This window comes from Ipomoea nil, unplaced genomic scaffold (assembly GCF_001879475.1).
Source record: "Ipomoea nil cultivar Tokyo-kokei standard unplaced genomic scaffold, Asagao_1.1 scaffold1932, whole genome shotgun sequence".
Lineage (NCBI taxonomy): Eukaryota > Viridiplantae > Streptophyta > Magnoliopsida > Solanales > Convolvulaceae > Ipomoea > Ipomoea nil.
The window spans coordinates 594,926-614,294 of record NW_017618360.1 but is presented as its reverse complement, the minus strand read 5'-3'; the positions used below and the strand labels follow the sequence as shown (position 1 = coordinate 614,294).

The 19,369-nt window shown below is 33.3% G+C and overlaps 2 protein-coding genes across 2 annotated transcripts; one reads left to right on the top strand and one right to left on the bottom strand.

The window, feature by feature from the left end:
- The first annotated feature begins 5,790 nt into the window (after window positions 1-5,790).
- LOC109146504 (transcription factor MYB76-like) lies at window positions 5,791-8,295 on the top strand. The gene is made up of 3 exons (XM_019294163.1): window positions 5,791-6,383; window positions 6,873-7,805; window positions 7,945-8,295. The coding sequence occupies exons 1-3, from the start codon at window positions 6,064-6,066 to the stop codon at window positions 7,961-7,963; spliced, it is 1,272 nt and encodes a 423-aa protein (XP_019149708.1). The 5' UTR covers window positions 5,791-6,063; the 3' UTR covers window positions 7,964-8,295.
- Window positions 8,296-10,082: 1,787 nt separating this feature from the next.
- Window positions 10,083-11,723, bottom strand: LOC109146505 (inositol-tetrakisphosphate 1-kinase 1-like). Its single transcript, XM_019294164.1, has one exon. The coding sequence runs from the start codon at window positions 11,547-11,549 to the stop codon at window positions 10,512-10,514; it is 1,038 nt and encodes a 345-aa protein (XP_019149709.1). The 5' UTR covers window positions 11,550-11,723; the 3' UTR covers window positions 10,083-10,511.
- Window positions 11,724-19,369: the final 7,646 nt, after the last annotated feature.

The window sequence follows — 19,369 nt, the reverse complement described above, 5'->3', positions numbered from 1 at the left end:
GACAAACTAGTGAGGCATGTACTCCTCCTTATCTCTCGGGTCCAGAATATTGGCAAAGAAAATGAGATGGTTCATTTTTTCTGGATCTCCCCAGTACTTATCAAACTTGTCTTTCATTTTTGTCCCCATTGCCTAATAAATACACAAACTCAGAAAGCATAAACATTTAAAAACACATACAACTTGGCAAGTTATACACAATTACACAAATAAACACAAGTGTTTTACCTTTTCAGTATTCTCAGTTTTAGTCATATCTTCCAGCATGCAACTTTGATCAGAGATCTCAGAGAAGAATGTGTTAGAAGTGACATAAAGAGAACCAGATATTCTCACTGTCATTTCATAAAAAGTTTTCAAAATCTTCATTAAGCTTTCAACAGTCTCCCAATCAAGGAAAGAAGGTGCAGAACCCAAGTCAGCAGAAAAAGAAGGATCATTTTGATGATATGAGTCAAAGACACTTTGATATTGAATTGCAGTGTTGAGCATAATGTAGGTGCTGTTCCACCTTGTAGGGACATCAAGCTGCAAAGCTGATTTGGCTTCCACCCCAATGAGTTCAGCAAGCTCTCTGAACTTATTCAACCTAGCAGGTGAGTTCCTAACCCATCTCACTGCATCCCTCACCCTTTTAACTGGCTCATCTGCAAACCTCAAGCCATCTTGAACCACTAAGTTTAAGATATGGGCTATACACCTCATGTGCATATACTGCACCCTAACAGAAGAAGAACCCCAAGACAACAGCTTGCTTTTAAAAAATCTCATAGCTGTATCATTAGAAGAAGCATTGTCCACTGTCACAGTGAACACATTTTTAATCCCCCACTCCAACAAACAACTCTCTAAGGCTTTGGCAATATACTCCACCCCCTATGAGAAGAAACAGGGACAAATGAAATTATTTTTTTCTGCAGCCTCCACTGGTCATCAATAAAATGTGCAGTAATGCACATATAATTAATCCTTTGGACAGAAGTCCATGTATCAGTGGTCAAACTGACCCTTTGGGTGCCAACCCTAAACAACTTCTTAAGACTCAACCTCTCATCTAGGAAAATTTGGTAGATATCCCTAGAAATAGTCCACCTAGAAGGAATCTGAAACCTAGGACAAGCTACAAGAATAAACTTCTTGAACCCCTGACCCTCAACAAACCTAAAAGGGAGTTCATCTATGATGATCATCTCACACAATTCCCTCCTAATGGCCTCTTGATTAAAGACCCATGTCCCCAAAACCCCCACAGGAGACTCTGTTGCAGAAGTTGAAACAGTATTGAATGTGAGAAGGGGCTGCCTAGTATCCTTTGAAACAGGATTTTTAAGGCATGCCAGCATATGATTTTTCAAAGATGATGTGCCATGTTTCTTAGACTCACAGAAAAACACTTTCAGGCAGTAAATGCACTTGCCTTTAACCACTATATTTTCAGAGTTTTTGATCTTTTCAAAGTGATCCCAGACTGGAGATCTAGACTCAACCACCCTCCTCTTTTTTGCAGGAACAGCAGGAGCAACCTGAGGCTGCTGAGCAAGATTCTCAGTGCCTTGGGCTTGTCCTCCATGTCCCTCTTGAGTTAAGGGTTGAGGTCCAGAGTCAGGAAGATTGATGCTCTCCATCTAAAATGATGGGCATCAATTAAAGGTCCAACAAATACAAGTACTTCAAGAACTCAGCAAAGGCAACAAGCCAACAATCACATAAACATACAAAGAAATCAAGATTGAGACACTTTTTGTGTCATCATGTATCAAGATTTCACATTTTCATATTTACATATTTACATATTTACATTCAATTAAGGGTAGTACATCCATAAACATACTCAAAGAATGAAAGAAATCCAGATTCAGGAATTGTATCCAATTCATCATTATCTGGATTTCAGTTAATGGCTTCCACCAATAAATGGAAATTTCAAGTTTGAAACTTGATAATTTCACATTCAAGCCTTTAACTTTTATGCAAATATTATCATTTAAATATTTAATGACTTCCACCAATAATTCAATAAATGCAATCTGGAACTTCTCAAGTATTAACAATAAAACATTATCTCAGTCCACACAATCAAACTATCAAAGTATCACAAATTATACACAAGTGACACTGTGAGTCTGTGACATGCAATCTGGAACTTCTCAACAGATCACAATATCACATTACCAATTCATCATAGTCCACAGAAATCACAATCACATAAACCCTTATCAAAATATCAAAAGTATCACAAATTAGAGACAACTAGACAAGTGACATGCAATCTGGAACTTCTCAACAGATAACAATATCACAGTCCACACAAATCACAACTACAAAACTAGGGTTTGTGCTTCCACCATAATAGATCACAAAATAGAACAGAACATAGCATAATTTAACACAAATATACGAACATCTGAACATGCAGAGAGAAAATAATCAACAGATCACAAAAACAAAAACTAGGGTTTGTGCTTCCACCATAATAGATCATAAAATAGAACAAAACATAGCATAATCTAACAGACTAACACAAATATACGAACCTCTGAACATGCGGAGAGAAAATAATCAACAGATCACAAAAACTAAAACTAGGGTTTTTGCTTTACTTGGTTTTCCCTTAATATTCCCCGGAGAACAAGGGCCTCTAATCACCAGTCCACGGTCCACCACCAACTCGAGAAGGGCTTCCACCAGTCCACCACCGAACAATCGAAGACTCCACAGAGTCTCAGATAGAGAAAGTAGAGAGTAGAGACTCAGAGTCTCAGACAGTCAGACTCTCAGAGAGTAGAGACTAGAGAGAGGTGAAACTGTGAGAGACTCAGAGGATGAGATTTGAGAGGAGTAGAGAGAAGTCAGAGAACAGAGAACGAGAGAAGAGAGCTGAGAGTCTCAGAGAAGAGAAGAGACTAGAGAGCTGCGCATCTGGCTCACAAGAGCGTTCAACATACATATATACTAACCTCATACGACGTCGTCTAGCATACACATAAAACCTAACCCTAGCAATCTTCGGGTAATCGGACGGGTCGGATGGGAAAAAACCAAACCCTATCCGAACTTCTTTATCTGACGTCGTATAGGGCTGCGGATCGGATATGAAATTTCGGATGACGGTCGGGTCGGATGCATTGGTTTCAGATTTTGGATCGGACGGGTGCGTCGGGTTGGGTCAGGTTTGCACAGCCCTGGAAAGGGGTAATAAGTTAATAACCAAGTGATGCAACATAATTTTCATATCAAAATGTCACGAGTTAATTCTTACCAATACTCTCTCGGTTGAATCTATTGTACAAGACATTCCCAGTACATTTTACTTTTCATGTGTAGTTTGGGGGTTATTAAAAAAATTAAACTCCAAAAAAATTTTAAAAATTTAGAGCCTGTGGCTAGAAACAATCCTATATATATATATATATATATATATATATATATATATATATATATATATATATATTATTCAAATCTAAAACTCTGCTTAACGAAAATTATGGTTTTTTTTTTCAATCAAAAGTTGTTGACACACACACACACACACATATATATATATATAGCCCTCTTGTACATATTTTTTTCTCAAAATTAAAAAGCAGTTATGTACCGTATACATTGGACAAAAGCTGGAGCACAAAAAAAAATAAAAAACAAACAAAAAGGAAGCCTACTTCCATAACGAACAATCGAAAACGTAACTCAGCATTTCTGTACTGCAGATTTAATTATTTTGGATTTTTGGTACAAAAACAAAACAAATAAAACATTATATATTGTGTGCGCAGTGTTTCCCCGGAGGGTTTTCCCGACCATATCCTAGTATGAGGAAACATGAGACGACGGAGGTACATACATAAGCATCCATAGGATAGATTATAATAATGTGCCGTTAGAACTAAATCAACTAATGTTGGTTTCTTGGGTAATCCCGCCCGGAAGATCAGAGCTTACTTGCAAGAATGTGTAATCATGGGGTCAAAATAAACAAATTAAATATAATCCAGCAATATGGTGTAGGTCGATTCCTATTATGAATATTGAAAATTGAAAATTTAGATTTGGTTTAGATTCTGATCTTTAATTTGTGCGTGCATATAGTAAAAAAAGAATTTGGTGATGAGTATCGAAACTAGACTGATTGAATTTACCTCTTCATGAATTTGATGGCAGGTTATAGGATTTAAAATATAGTCTGACGAATTCTGAAAGTTTATGTTATTAAAAAATGGAACAAGTGTTAAATAAGTCACCTAACTGACGCTTATATGTAATTGGATCACTGAACTTAAAAAGTGTGCGATAGAACTATCAAACAAGGTAAGATATGTGCAATTGAGACATTTTTATGATTTATTTTAATACAATTTAAATTAAAAATATTTCAATCGTTCATACCAACTAGTACATAACATGTAAATTATATGATCGAATTTTACCGAGAAAAATTAGTAAAATATCATAATTGCACATATTTTACATGTTTAAAGATTTAACTGCACAATTTTTAAGTTCAGTGGCTCAATTACACCAAAAAAAAAAAAAAAAAAAAAAAAAAGTTTAGTAAGTTATTTGGTACTTTTTCCTAAAAAAAATACTGAGTAAATTAAACATAATATAATCTCTCCATGCTAATCAATTTTATATTTGAGCCTCGTGGGACCCAATGGAAGGCCTCTGATCCATTGTTCGTACGCCACGTGTGCTGCGACTCCCCAAATGCATGCAAACGCAAGTCGGTAATCCAGTTTGAAATGCTTAACTTAATTTCCTTGCGCGATAAGATAATCTCTTTCAATCGTGATTATTATATTGTTAATGAAGTGAAACCTACTCAACCTCGTTTACAAATTACAAACCTCTGTTGTGAACGAAAGACACCTGTCTATGTACGAGGACAAGTTCTTAACTATATTAAGATTAAGATTGATGTATGCTTTGCAAGAAATACATTCGTATTTAGTATCTCATAAAATGTTACTCCGTATATAATACGGAGTAACAAGTTTTGTATTTTTGGACAAGTTAGTCTATTAACATTCTTAATTTGAACTAATATAATTTAATTTCCGTATATACATGATAATAACATTTAATGTTTTTTCTTTTGCCGACAATCAAACACTAATCCTCCATCTCAACAGTCAGCACATTAAGTGGTAAGGGACTGGCTAAATGATTTGCTCCATTCACATAGATGGTGCTTTTGCTCCATTCACATAGATGGTTCTTAAGTGACGAAGTGCTGAACCACCACGCCAACCATGTTAGTTATAATAACATTTAATGTTACTTTTGTAAACTTAATTTACTCCCTCTAGGCAGTAAATAATAACTTTACTTAGTTAATATACAATTATAAATAACATACAATAAAGACACCACCAAAAAAATATACAATTAAAAAAAAAAAAAAAAAAAAACTAGTCTAATGCACTCCTATATCATCAAATACTATCAAATATAATTAAAAGAAAAAAAAAAATAGTCCAACACACTTTTATAAACATATTGTTTAAACCAATATACTTGGCGTGGTGGTTCATCACCTTATCTCTTAAACGATAACCGTTGAGACGTCTTCTAACTGTCGGCTAGAGGGATACCGTGGACAACAAAAAAAATAAACATATTGTTCAACATGCTATTTTCTAAAAAATTCAGAGTCTAAATTTATACTAAAAACTAAATCTACAATTGATTAACTGAAAGTGTTATTTTTAAAAGATTAAATTTATTACTTCATATACTAAAATGATATACTAATATTGTTAGATTATGATGTCATTGACAAACTTTGTGTTGTTTCATTTTGACATTGTTTGGAAGTAGATCAATTAGGTTTTCCAACTCTTCTAACCATTAGATTTTGTCCCTCAAAAAGGAAAAGAAAATAAAAGAATAGTGAAAACTAAAGTTGGTGTCCATGTCATTAAAAGTAATGCTTCTTCATCACACTTTAGGGTGTCAAAACTCCTATTTTCAAACAGCACCATATCCATATAAACCACCCCCAATCCCACATTCGTACAGAGCCAAAAGAGCAAACTTCCCCTTCATTCTTCTTCTCCTCCTTACATGCAGGTGGTGGCCAGCACAATGAGGCGGCCGTCATCACCGACGCTCAGCGGCAGCAGTGGCGGCAGGGGAGATGAGAATGGCGGTGGTGTGAAGAAGGGGCCTTGGACGCCGGAGGAGGATGAAAAACTGGTAGATTACATCCGAAAGAACGGGCATGGAAGCTGGAGAGCAGTCCCCAAGCTCGCTGGGCTTAACCGCTGTGGGAAGAGCTGCCGCCTCCGGTGGACGAACTATCTCCGGCCTGACATCAAGAGGGGCAAGTTCTCTGAGGAGGAAGAACAACTCATCATCAAGCTTCATTCGGTTCTGGGAAACAAGTAAATCACTTCTCATGCAATAATCAGTAGTTATAGCTATTAAAACTAAAATAAGCTGAACCAGCTAACCAACTTGGTTGGCGTGAGTGACCATGCACTCTTGTCCCTCAAAAGAAGTTGGGAGTTCGAACCCCTCTCGTATGGAAAATCCAATATGGCCAAAATTTTGCCCCTTAATTGGGCCGGCCCGGTGCGAACGGGGATTAGTCCAAGTATGATTCGGGCTTAAAGGTGCCTCCTACAGTTAGGGCCTGCTGCTTAGGACACCTCGTGGTCTGACCAAAAAAAATAAGCTGAACCAGCTTGGTTGGCTGAGTGACCGAAGAAATTAGTCTGAGTATGGTACAGGCTTAAAAGTGCCTCTTATAGTTAGGGCCTATTAGACAACTAGTGGTCTAACAAAAGAAAAACCGAAATAAGCTGAAAATATTGTGATTAGCTTACCTTTAATGCTCCATATATGATGATGTGTGTGCTAATAATCTGCAGGTGGTCAGCCATTGCAATGCGACTTCCAGGAAGAACTGATAACGAGATCAAGAATCACTGGAATACTCATCTTCGTAAAAGGTTGCTGCAAATGGGTATTGACCCGGTAACGCATAGGCCAAGAACTGATTTCAACTTCATCGACGCCCTTGCAAATCTACCTCAGCTGCTCGTTGCCGCTGCCAACATGGGCAATAACAGCAATGTCGCAAATCCTCTTTGGGACAGTATTAACGCTCTCAGGCTATGTTCAGATGCGGCACAACTAGCAAATGAACTCCAGTTGTTGCAGAATTTCATGGCACTTCAATTACAACTCCGGGGTAGTGTTAACAATACCACGAACGAGGCTCAGAACCAAATTCCAGAATTAGCAACTCAGTTTGGTTCCTGGAACCAGCTTCTTGATCATCTCGCATTACTGAACCCACAGTTGCAGGGGGGATTGTGTAATCCGGGAAGCTCATACAATTTTAGTAGGCTACCGCCAAACATCAGCGGTTCTGGTTCAGTTGCCACTTCATCAACCTCTCAAAATTCAGAGATTCAAATTCATCATCCCGGTATCATCTCAAACGAGACTAATCAAAGGCAAACAACCAACTCCAACGTTTCCAGAATTAATGACGACAGCAATAAGCTCATGACTAATGCCTTCACAGTGTCGTCATCATCATCATTAAACGTTCCCAGTGGCGAGGACATTCCTAGTAATCCAATATTTCCCGCACTAATCCCGGCATCCCCTTTCCCCGAGAATCCAAGCAGTAGTATTGATTGGGAAACCGACAAAGAAAAATATACTATTTCAGCAAACCTGAAGCACGATATTCCCAACCATGTGCCTAATGCAACGACCACCTTTGAAGCTTGGAGAGACATTAAAGTGGATGATGATGAAGCAACCGACTCTTACTGGCAAGACATCTTATAGTAAGTAGAACTTTATTTCAACTTTAAACCAAGTCTTTTGAGTACTTCTTAATACGTTTCCTACTTTCCTACACTAATTATATAAACATTTTACGTTAGATTATAATTCTTCAACCTAATTTTTATTTCTTTTTTGCAGCCAAACCTTTTCTCCATAACCAGTTCCACAAACCAGCGGTTTTCATTGCTTGATAGCAGACAAGAATTTCTGACCAATTGATCCTGATTACTGTCCAGTCTATATTATCAAATTCTTGTAAAGAAATGCTCACTATTATTTTAGTGGCTTGTTTGTAGCTAGACAAGAACAAATAAAGAATATATGACGGAACATTATTTTCCTTTTCTATCACCAGTTTAGGGATAAAAAAGATGTTGAATCTATTTATATAGGAACAACGCTCTTATTGGTATGTTACAGTTGGGTAACCATTGTATACAGGCTCCGTGCCAAACATCATCGACTCAATTATTCAATACCTTTTAAACATTTTTGTTTTGTCTATATATAGCCTATTGCACCAACATGGATATATATATATATATATATATATATATATATATATATATATATATATATGTGTGTGTGTGTGTGTGTGTGTGTGTGTGTGTGTGTGTGTGTGTGTGTAAGAAATACAACCTATATGTTCCTTCTTATATATCTGCCAGCTGAGAATTAATTACTTTTGATCTCCATAAAGACAAGAAGAAAGCATTAGAAAGACCACATAAACCATGGAAGAAATTGAAGTACATGCAAGCAAACACATTGGTAAATAAACAAGTCATTTCTCCATTTTTTCTACTTGAAAATGCAAAGGAAAACCATAAAAAGGTGTTTTAGCTTAACTACTAATACCAAAAACCGTGCTAATTTTTATGGACAGTATATGATATACACAAAAATACATTTGCTTGTGTTACTATCTATATAACCAAAGCAAAGACCAAAGTGTTTAGCTTGAGTTTTGATACTTATATAAAAGAGTTGAGAAAATTATAAACCCCCTATAGAACCTCTTGAGCCATCTCAGTTGGCAGGTATTAAACCTCCAATTTAGTTGCGTCTTGCAATGGATGGAACTATTTGCTACTCATAAGCTCTGCCTTTTTTTTATTTTCTATTTATTTATTGTTAATTATTATCGCACCTATCTTGCTGGTTGAAATATTTCCATCAATACATATCAAAGGCTCAAAGCATAACCATATTATTACTAACGCAAAATGGTTGGTAGAGGTTAGTTCTATATGTGTGCAAGTGTCTTGAATTTTATGTACCATAACATATGACATATGACATATGACTTAATATTGTTTAGTGGCTTCTATGGCATTCTATAACAGTATCCTTTTGCTAAAAAATAACTTCCATTACACGTTTGTATAATACCAAGACCTTCCTGATAGTTAGTAGGTAGTACTGTTGGCCATATAGAACTAACCTCTACCAACCATTTTAACAAACAAATGTTTCATTATTTCACCTCATGACACCACAACATAATCCTTACACCTAACACAAACACACAGAAATTTTTATATATAGATATACAGGTATCTATGCATCGTCCTGCTGTGCGTAATAGAGAAAGCAGTATATACCTACCTGAAAATCTGAATGGCATATTGTGACACAAAAAGTTAATTGCCATCTTCATAACTTTTGAGGTGAAAAATCAACATATTAAGTGTTTGTAGCATCAGCTATTCAAACCAAATGTATCCATATGCTCACGAGCCTGAAACAGGGCAAAGAAGATAGCTTGCCAGTCAATAAGAAGTTCATGTATTAAAGGCTGTAATGATAACATAGATACAGTAAGCTATACCTTGTCCTTTCGTCATTGTTAAAGTCTGCACGGGAGGTTATCTACACGGGATTTTCACAAGTATCCAATTCCATGCTTTCATAAAGAAAGTTTTCACAGCCCTTAATGTAAACCATGAATTAAGAAACTTCGTTTTGTTTTGGCTTTACGTTAGTCCTCAGATGGTAAGTTTGAGGAAACAATCAAGTCAAGAAAAACATAATTTTGTCGAGGTTCTTGGAGTATGATGCTGGCATGCTGCATCATTTCTCCCGGTTGATCTGTTATCACTAATACTTGCTTATCACCTTTGGCTCATGTAAAGGGAGAAAACAATGTTTCCTGCCTCTACCACGTAATATTTCAGGCAATTCAGTTTGACAAGTTATTTCTAGTAATAGTAAAGGGAGAAAACAATTCCCTGCCTTTACCACATTATGTAGGAAATTAAAATATTTCAATCCAATAAACAAGAAAGACATTATCATTCAGCCCATGAAACAGCATTGCAAATTAGAGGTCAATGAATCCTGGAAAAAGAAAAATTATAAACCAAATACACTTAAATGTATACATAGATTCAAGATCAAATATTGAATTTCTCACTCCTTGTAAGATCCCTAAAATGTTTTCTAAAACACCAAATTCAGCAAGATGTTTAGACATACAACCAGCTTCAAAGTCCAACACAGGAAAGAAGAAAGAGTCAGCATGGCTCACCCAGCTATCTGACAGACAAAGAAGTGGAATCTAAGACTAGTCTATGATCAGCATCCGCGCCTTTAAAGGATTTAGAAGGTCTTTCCTCATTCAAACCTTAGGGCAGCCTCTGTTAGCTTTTCCTTCATTTAGTCAAGAACAAAGCTCTGCAGTCCAAATTCTAAGCACAAAACAACTAGGCTGGCTTGTCATCCTTTGAACCAATCTCAGATCCGTGAAAAGGGTACAGATTGTTTTTCTTCAGGTGTGCAATGTCAAGGAAAAATTCAGTCAAAATGGTCTCATAGGAAGGCATTTTAGCATAACCAGGGAAGTAATTGATATCAATAACAAGATACCGATTTCCAGCTCGAGTGTCCCTAATCATATCAAAATTAAAGAGATTCAATTTCAAAGCACGCCTCAACTCGTTAGCTACTTCAGTTACGAAACTCAATGGAGGCATCTCCGCCTCCTCAATCAACTTGGCAAATCTGTCATCACTTTGATCATGAGCAGTTAAATTTGATATTTGAGAGAACGGTAACAAATTCGCGGATGTACCGAAGTTAGCCTCGGATATGTCCGGCAAAGATCGTCGCTTTACGCATTGCACGTGCTTCCCGGCGACGTATACCTTGAAAATGACACCGCCATGGTTGACGAATTCCTGCAATACAATCGGGGGTTTCAGATCCTTCAACCCCTCTTCGTTGAAAACCAGAAACATCTGGTGAGAGCCAGCACTCCCGCTTGCAATCAACGGCTTGACAATCACCGGAAGCCTCAATCCCTCGCGAGTAAGAGCGGCGGACAAGGACTCGGAATCAACATCGGGGATGAAAACCTGCTTCGGAATTCCGAGAACCTCACTCTCGCATGAGACCTTCAAGTCGCTAACGACTTCAAGCATGGAACGCCGATTGTGGAGGCGCGCGATGGCGTCGAGAGGGTCGATTATCACGGCGCTAGGGTTTTGGAGGGAGAAATCATCAAGCTGATTCCTCCAATCGTCACTGTACAGCTTGTGAATGACGCAATCGAAGCGCCCTTGCTCGACCAGCGGCTTGTTGAGATCGACATGGACAAGATCGACCCCTCTTTGGAAGGCATGGCTGACGAGTGAAGGTTGGATAAAGCTCTGAACTTTCTTCGGCGCCAGGGCATATCCTATGCGAAACCTCTCCCTGGCGAGTGATTCCGGTGCCTCACCGACTACAACTGATTCCGACATGGTTGCTGATAATAATGTCAATGTCCACCCAAAGCGACCTAGATTATATTTATAGGGGAGGCGAAAGAGGATTTCCTATAAGCTCTGGAATCTGGATTGGGTTGGAAACACAGAATCTGAAGCTTGTCAGTCAGCTTAGAAACCACGAGGACTACGTGGCGGCTGCCCCTAGTGCGGTGGAGATTCCAGCATACACGTGTGGTGTGGACAGGTCAAATATCTTATTATTCCATTCGAATTTGATTATTTTGAAAACTAATCATATTCGTGTTTGATAAATATTAGAATCTAAATTTTTATTTGTATTCAATTCGACTTGAATATTCGAATTCCAAATGCCTAGGGTCAGTTTACTAACAGAAAACTGTTCTCTGTTTTCTGTTTTTAATTTTCAATTTTCATTCTCTGTTTTCTGTTTTAGAAATTTGTTTTATGTTTTCTGTTTTTTAATTTTTCGATTTTCACTTAAAATTTAGTTTAGATAATATTAAAATTTTTTGAGTTAATATTTAAAATATATATATATATATATATATTCATTTGAATGACATGTATATGAATATATAACTTTTACTTTGAATTCTAAGAGGGATGTATTCAATCATGATTTTTGTAGAGTTTTAAAGACTTTTAAAGTGATGGATTTTAACAAACTTTGATTGACTTTCATAGAGTCATTTAAAACTTTTTAAAACTTTATAAGATTCTATAAAAGTCTATATAAAAAAACATTCATAGACTCTTATCAATTTTTATTTTAAAAAGTCTACAAGTGTCAGCTTAGAAACCACGAGGACTACGTGGCAGCTGCCCCTAGTGCGGTGGAGATTCCAGCATACACGTGTGGTGTGGACAGGGTGTAAACTAATCAAATGGAGTCGAATATCTTATTATTCCATTCGAATTTGATTATTTTGAAAACTAATCGTATTCGTGTTTGATAAATATTAGAATCTAAAATTTTATTTGTATTCGATTTGATTATATTATTTGAATATATTCAATTCGACTTGAATATTCGAATTCGAAATGCCTAGGGTCAGTTTATTAACAGAAAACTGTTCTCTGTTTTCCTTTTCAATTTTCATTCTCTGTTTTTTGTTTTATGTTTTCTGTTTTCTAATTTCTAATTTTTCGATTTTCACTTAAAATTTAGTTTAGATAATATTAAAATTTTTTGAGTTAATATTTAAAATATTTTTTTATATATATATTCATTTGAATGACATGTATATGAATATATAAGGGAAATTCTATTTGCACCACCCATTTTGCTATTTACACCTCCTATTTAATAGGTGTAATAGCTTTATAGGTGGTGCAAATAAAAAAGTGCTATTTGCACCACCTCATTAAATGTAGTCAAACATTAATCTTTTTATTTTTATTTAATAATCAATCTCTTTTATTATTATTATTATTATTATTATTATTATTATGTTTTAATGTCTAATTATTTTGTGCAATATTTTTTAAAGTTTTCATTTTCAATACATATATATTTTTTAAGTTTCTTTTTTCAATACATCTTTTTTTGTTCAATACATGTTTTTTTAAGTTTATATTTTCAATACTTATTTTTGTTTATGTTTTAATTTTAAATAAAGAGAAATAATAATTAATTTTGTTATTCTAATATTTTTTATAACTCAAATTTGTTGTATACATTATTTTAAATTGATTTAACTATAAATTGAAATATAAAATGATTACTAGTGATATTTGAAATGAATAAATATAAATTGATTTTCTACCTATCTTTTTATACTGTAAATACCGTAACAATCTTATAAAGATATATGTGGGTTATAGTTCTAACAATTTTGATGTAGTTAAAATTCTATAAAGATATGTGGGTTAGAGTTCTATTGAGACTTTGAAATATAAATTGATTTTCTACTTATCTTTTTATACTGTAAATACTATAACAATTTATAAAGATATGTAGATTAGAGTTCTAACAATTTTGAGGTAGTTAAAATTCTAATCATAAAATAAGTGGAGGTCAAGGCTTCTAATCATAAAATAAGTCTACTGCATGCGTTCCTACACTCTTTCTATTTTGAATTTTGTATTTATGGTTGTCCTTCCGTCTCTACAAAGTATCTACTTATTTGACCAAAAGTAGATATAAAGTATCTTGAAATTGTAAAAAAGGTGAAAACTTTTAATAATTGCATAGGTGGTGTAAATAGCCAAATAAAGATTTATTTTGCTATTTGCACCACCTTGACCAAACCTCATTTATGAGGTATAATTAATAATATTTTAATTCAAACCTAATTAATTAAAACATGTTTTTAAGATGAATCCAGTCACTGCTTTCCTTTTTTTTTTTTTTTTTTTTGTTTGTTTTAATGCCTAATTATTTATGCAATATTTTTTTAAGTTTCAATAAATATTTTTTTTTTAAGTTTCTATTTTTAATACATCTTTTTTTTTTGTTCAATATATATATATTTTTTGTTCAATACATATTTTTTTAAGTTACTAATTTTAATAATTTTTTTTTAAGTTTCTAATTTCAATACATATTTTTAAGTTTATAATTTTAATACATATTTTTTTAAACAATTAGTCAATATTGATGTTTGTGAGATGAAATTACTGATAATTTGGGCGGCAGAGAATACAAATTGGACTTATATGACTCGATATATATGTGTGGTGTGTGTTATGTATATGTATCACACAATCTATAAGCCATGGATGATTGGATAGAAGATTTTTTTAGTTAAAATAATCAGAATCAAAGCCAGTTACTTAGTTACAATGATCAAAATCAAAGTCAAGGACATTATGAGGTATTTTAAGTTGTTATTTGAATTTGAATTGTTAATGAATTGGTATTTATTTCTATGGGTGTTGCTATTTGTATTTTAAGTAAATTTGTTCTTGCTTGCTAGGTAATTAGGATTCATTTAAATTAGATATAATTTCTCAATTGACTAAATAACAATCTCTTTGTTCCATGTCAAGAGAGAAAATTATAGTATTAATCAATTTAGTGAATATAGTTGTAAATTAATTTAATTTGTTGTGAATATAGTTGTAAATTAAGCAATTATTGTATTTACAGTATAAGCAAATAGGCAGAATTGAATTGTTAATGAATTGTTATTTATTTCTATTGGTGTTGCTATTTGTATTTTAAGCCACTTTGTTCTTGCTTGCTAGGTAATTAGGATTCATTTAAATTAGATATAATTTCTCAATTGACTAAATAACAATCTCTTTGATCCATTTCAAGAGAGAAAATTATAGTATAAAGAGTAATGAATTTGGGATTTTATTTATTGGGTGACTGGTGAGTCTATCTATATACTGAATTAATTTAAGGGAAAATGACACTTCTTCCCCCTAAGTTATATACTTATAGCACTTTCTCCCCCTGAATTATTCAAGTGGCTGTTTTTCCCCCTGAAATGTTAAATGGACATATTTACCCTTAAAATAAATATTTAAAATAAATATTTCATTTATTTTCCTTCTCCAACAAATTATGACAATAATTTGGTTCAAACCAAACAAACACTATAGCAACCAAACCGAAATATTCCAATTATAATTTAGAATCGAAACTCGATATTTAGAGTTTATTAAAATCGCGAATCGGAACGGACGATTCATGTACCGAACTGAAAAATAAAATATATTTATTGTTGAATTTAGACTATTTAAAATAAAAAATAAAATTTTAAAATAAAGACGGTTCAAAATTGCGAACCGGATCCAAAACCGCCGATTCACGGTTCAAGATCCAATTTTTTTTATTCATAATTTTAATAAATTGAAATCCAAATATTAGGTTCTAGATCTGAATCATAACCGGAAACTTTTAATTCAATTGCTATAGTGTCCGGTTCAGTTTGATCTGAACCGTGGTCATCCCTACGTATACGCGATAATTTGTTGGAGAAGTAAAATAAATAAAATGTTTACTTTAAGGGTAGAAATGTCAATTTAATATATCAGGGGGGAAAATCATCACTTTTAGAATAATTGAGGGGGCTAATGTGTTTACCTAAATAATTGAGGGGGAAAAATGGCTATAAGTATATAACTTAGGGGGAAAAAGTGTCATTTTCCCTTAATTTAATTTGTTGTGAATATAGTTGTAAATTAATCAATTTATTGTATTTACAGTATAAAAAGATAGGTAAAAAATCAATTTATTGAGTAATATTGAGTACATATAGCAATATATACTACAAAGAATACACAATTGTAGGAAACTATTCTACAGAGACGGAAGGACAACCATAAATACAAAATTCAAAATAGAAAGAGTGTAGGAACGCATGCAGTAGACTTATTTTATGATTAGAAGCCTTGACCTCCACTTATTTTATGATTAGAATTTTAACTACCTCAAAATTGTTAGAACTCTAATCTACATATCTTTATAAATTGTTATAGTATTTACAGTATAAAAAGATAAGTAGAAAATCAATTTATATTTCAAAGTCTCAATAGAACTCTAACCCACATATCTTTATTGAATTTTAACTACATCAAAATTGTTAGAACTATAACCCACATATATCTTTATAAAATTGTTACGGTATTTACAGTATAAAAAGATAGGTAGAAAATCAATTTATATTTATTCATTTCAAATATCACTAGTAATCATTTTATATTTCAATTTATAGTTAAATCAATTTAAAATAATGTATACAACAAATTTGAGTTATAAAAAATATTAGAATAACAAAATTAATTATTATTTCTCTTTATTTAAAATTAAAACATAAACAAAAATAAGTATTGAAAATATAAACTTAAAAAAACATGTATTGAACAAAAAAAGATGTATTGAAAAAAGAAACTTAAAAAATATATATGTATTGAAAATAAAAACTTAAAAAAATATTGCACAAAATAATTAGGCATTAAAACATAATAATAATAATAATAATCTAATCTAACTCTATAATAAAGCAAGAAGTTTTGCCAATTATTGTTTCCCGCCCAACAGAAACGCTGTCGTTTTGCTCTATGGAATAAATCAGTTCGCATTTATTGTTGTTCACATTGTGTAACAGTATTCTACGTGGTTTTGCCGACCATAATTAATCTTGGACCATTACATTCTTTTATTGTCTAATACCAATATCAGCCTAATTAATTAAAGATAATATTCATTAGAGAATAATAAATACATCGAGAAGCCAACCTGCCTAACTATACATCAAGATACATCAGATTGAAATTTAAATTATTTGAACACAAATATAATGAATGTAATCTTGGACTATGAAACGTTTTGCTTAGTCTTCATATTTCCAAGACATGAATCTATCTTCGCTGTTCAATACAGAGCACTACATCTTCAGCCTCTATATAAAGCTTTGTTGATATGAAGATGCACACCCATATTCTCATGTGATCCACTTCTGATACACCTTGGAAAGCATCCACGAGAGGGACTGATGATACACCTTGGAAAACATCTACGAGGAGGAACTAATGAAGAACACAGTTTCTTGAAGATTAAGGTGAGAACACCTCCATATCTGCTAAAGCTTTACATATCCTCTTTCAACTTTCTTATGAAAAAGAATAGAATTCTAGAAATATGAAAATCATATTGTTGGGTATTAAAATGTACCTACTGACTAAAGCAAGCATCCTGACTTGATGTATGTGCCTAGGATATTCTTCAGTCTTCACATCTCAGTTGATGCAGAAAGGTGAGTGTTTATCACTATTATTTGATTGAAATTAAGGCAGTATTGTATGGTTGTTAGCTGTATTATGCTTCGGATATAATTTTTGCTGCAGAAATATTCAGCAAGAGAAAAGTTAAAAACAATAGATAGCTGTTTATACACACACACACAGAGAGAGTGAAAGAGAAGTGTGTTCATGGTATAGTAGTCATCTAATTCTGTAATTGTACTAAAGGATTATTGTTCATAAGTCTATGTAGTTAGTAATACAATTTTGCATTACTCAAGAAATAAAAAACAATAAGAGGATGCAATAAAGTAAGTGTGATACAAATAGCATGTCACTCAAGCTTCTCACAATTATCCATAATAAAAAGTAAACAATCAAACTAATTTTTTTGGAATCCTATTTTAAATCTTATACTCTACTAATTTTTATATTTTTGGAATCCTCTGCAGGTGATGTAGTAAACATTGCAACCATTGCAGCTCATGGGATTGCTAAAGAATGAGAATAGGATCAAGCAAACTCTATCCAAAGTTTCCTAATGGATCAGTTTTAGTGAACTGAGAACTTAAGAAGGCTAAGCTGGACTTCCTAAGAATGAAAAAAATAATTGCAATGATTGGAGTTTATGAATTATTTGAACTTGAGAAGACTTTTCATTGCCTGGTGTATTGCTTCAGTATTTTAATACATAAGCTACTTTTACTGTTGATTTTTTTAGTTGTATTATTTATCTCTGTATGTCTAAAAACGAAGTTCACTCAGTTCGGAATGCAGTTCAAATGTCTAAGGTATTTACACCATTAAATATCAAATTTAAAGCTTACCTTCTAATCTTAGTGTATTCACTAATATGTTTGAATTTTCAGGATTGCTCCAAAGTAGATGAAGTGAATAGTCCAGTGGCTGCATCTCAAAAGAATTTAAGGGATGCAGATTGTGAAGATTCAGACAGTGGAAAAAGATGTCTGCTTGACCAGTTCTCTTCATCTAGGCAACTTAAAAAGTAAAAAATGGTTGCTGTGGAACAAGAGAAAATGTAATTCAAGTTTGTGTGTGATTTGTCAAATGCAGACACATCGTGTTATTGATTTGTCAAATGCAGACACTTGGGAATTGGGATATTAACTCTATGGTGATCACTAATGATTTACTTTTCTTTATTTTTTTCCTTCTCTGATTTACTAATATTTTGCTGTTATGAGAGTTTTCTGTTTTCAAGTGGTATTTGTTACAAAGAAGATTGAAGAGTTGTACACATGCATGCTGAAAAATGACAAGTGTCATAGGCATTAAAACCTAAAGAAGGAATCAAGAGCTTACAAAGAAGTTGGAAGACTTACTCATCATGCTGAAAATTTAGAACTTTCAAGGCATTACAACCTAAAGAAGTAATTAAGAGCTAAAGGCAAATGGTATGGGAATTCAACACTTAGATCTATTTTGTCTATGTTTCACCTATTGTAAATGTTTTGTATGAAAGGCATTTCATCTAATGTAAGTTTGCACATGGCTTTTTTTTAATGAAAAAACAGTCTGCACTCCTTAAGACACAAAAGCTCTTGATTGTTGTGTAACCAAATTCACTAAAAAAATACAACTGATCCATCACTAAAAAAAAAATACATCTGATTCACTCAACCATCGAAGTTGAGAATAAGTACAACTTTCACTGGCCATACTTACAATTAAATTAAAGTTCATAAATGATGAAGCACTTTTAAAATCCTTATGAAAAAACATATTTTGTGATAAATTCTAGCAGTGTTGTAAAAACCACTGTAAGTGAACAAAAAAATACATCTTGATATTCATATAATACACTTCAATGCAAACTCAACTCTGGGATTAAAATATTGAAGTGAAAATTAGATTTCTACACAATTCTTTATTGTGAATTGAGAAAACAAGTTTATGAAATTATATAATCAAAAAATACATTGGAACAATATTCTTCAATAAAAAAAATAAAGTTAAAACACAATATTAGTCTCTTTATCTGCCAGACCTGAAGTATAAAAACATAAATGTAAATCGTGACATCAGAATAGAGTTTGCATCAATTGCCAACCGGTAGAGACTTATGTAAATAAACCTTTAAACTATGGCATCAGAATTAGAATTTCATCATATGCCAA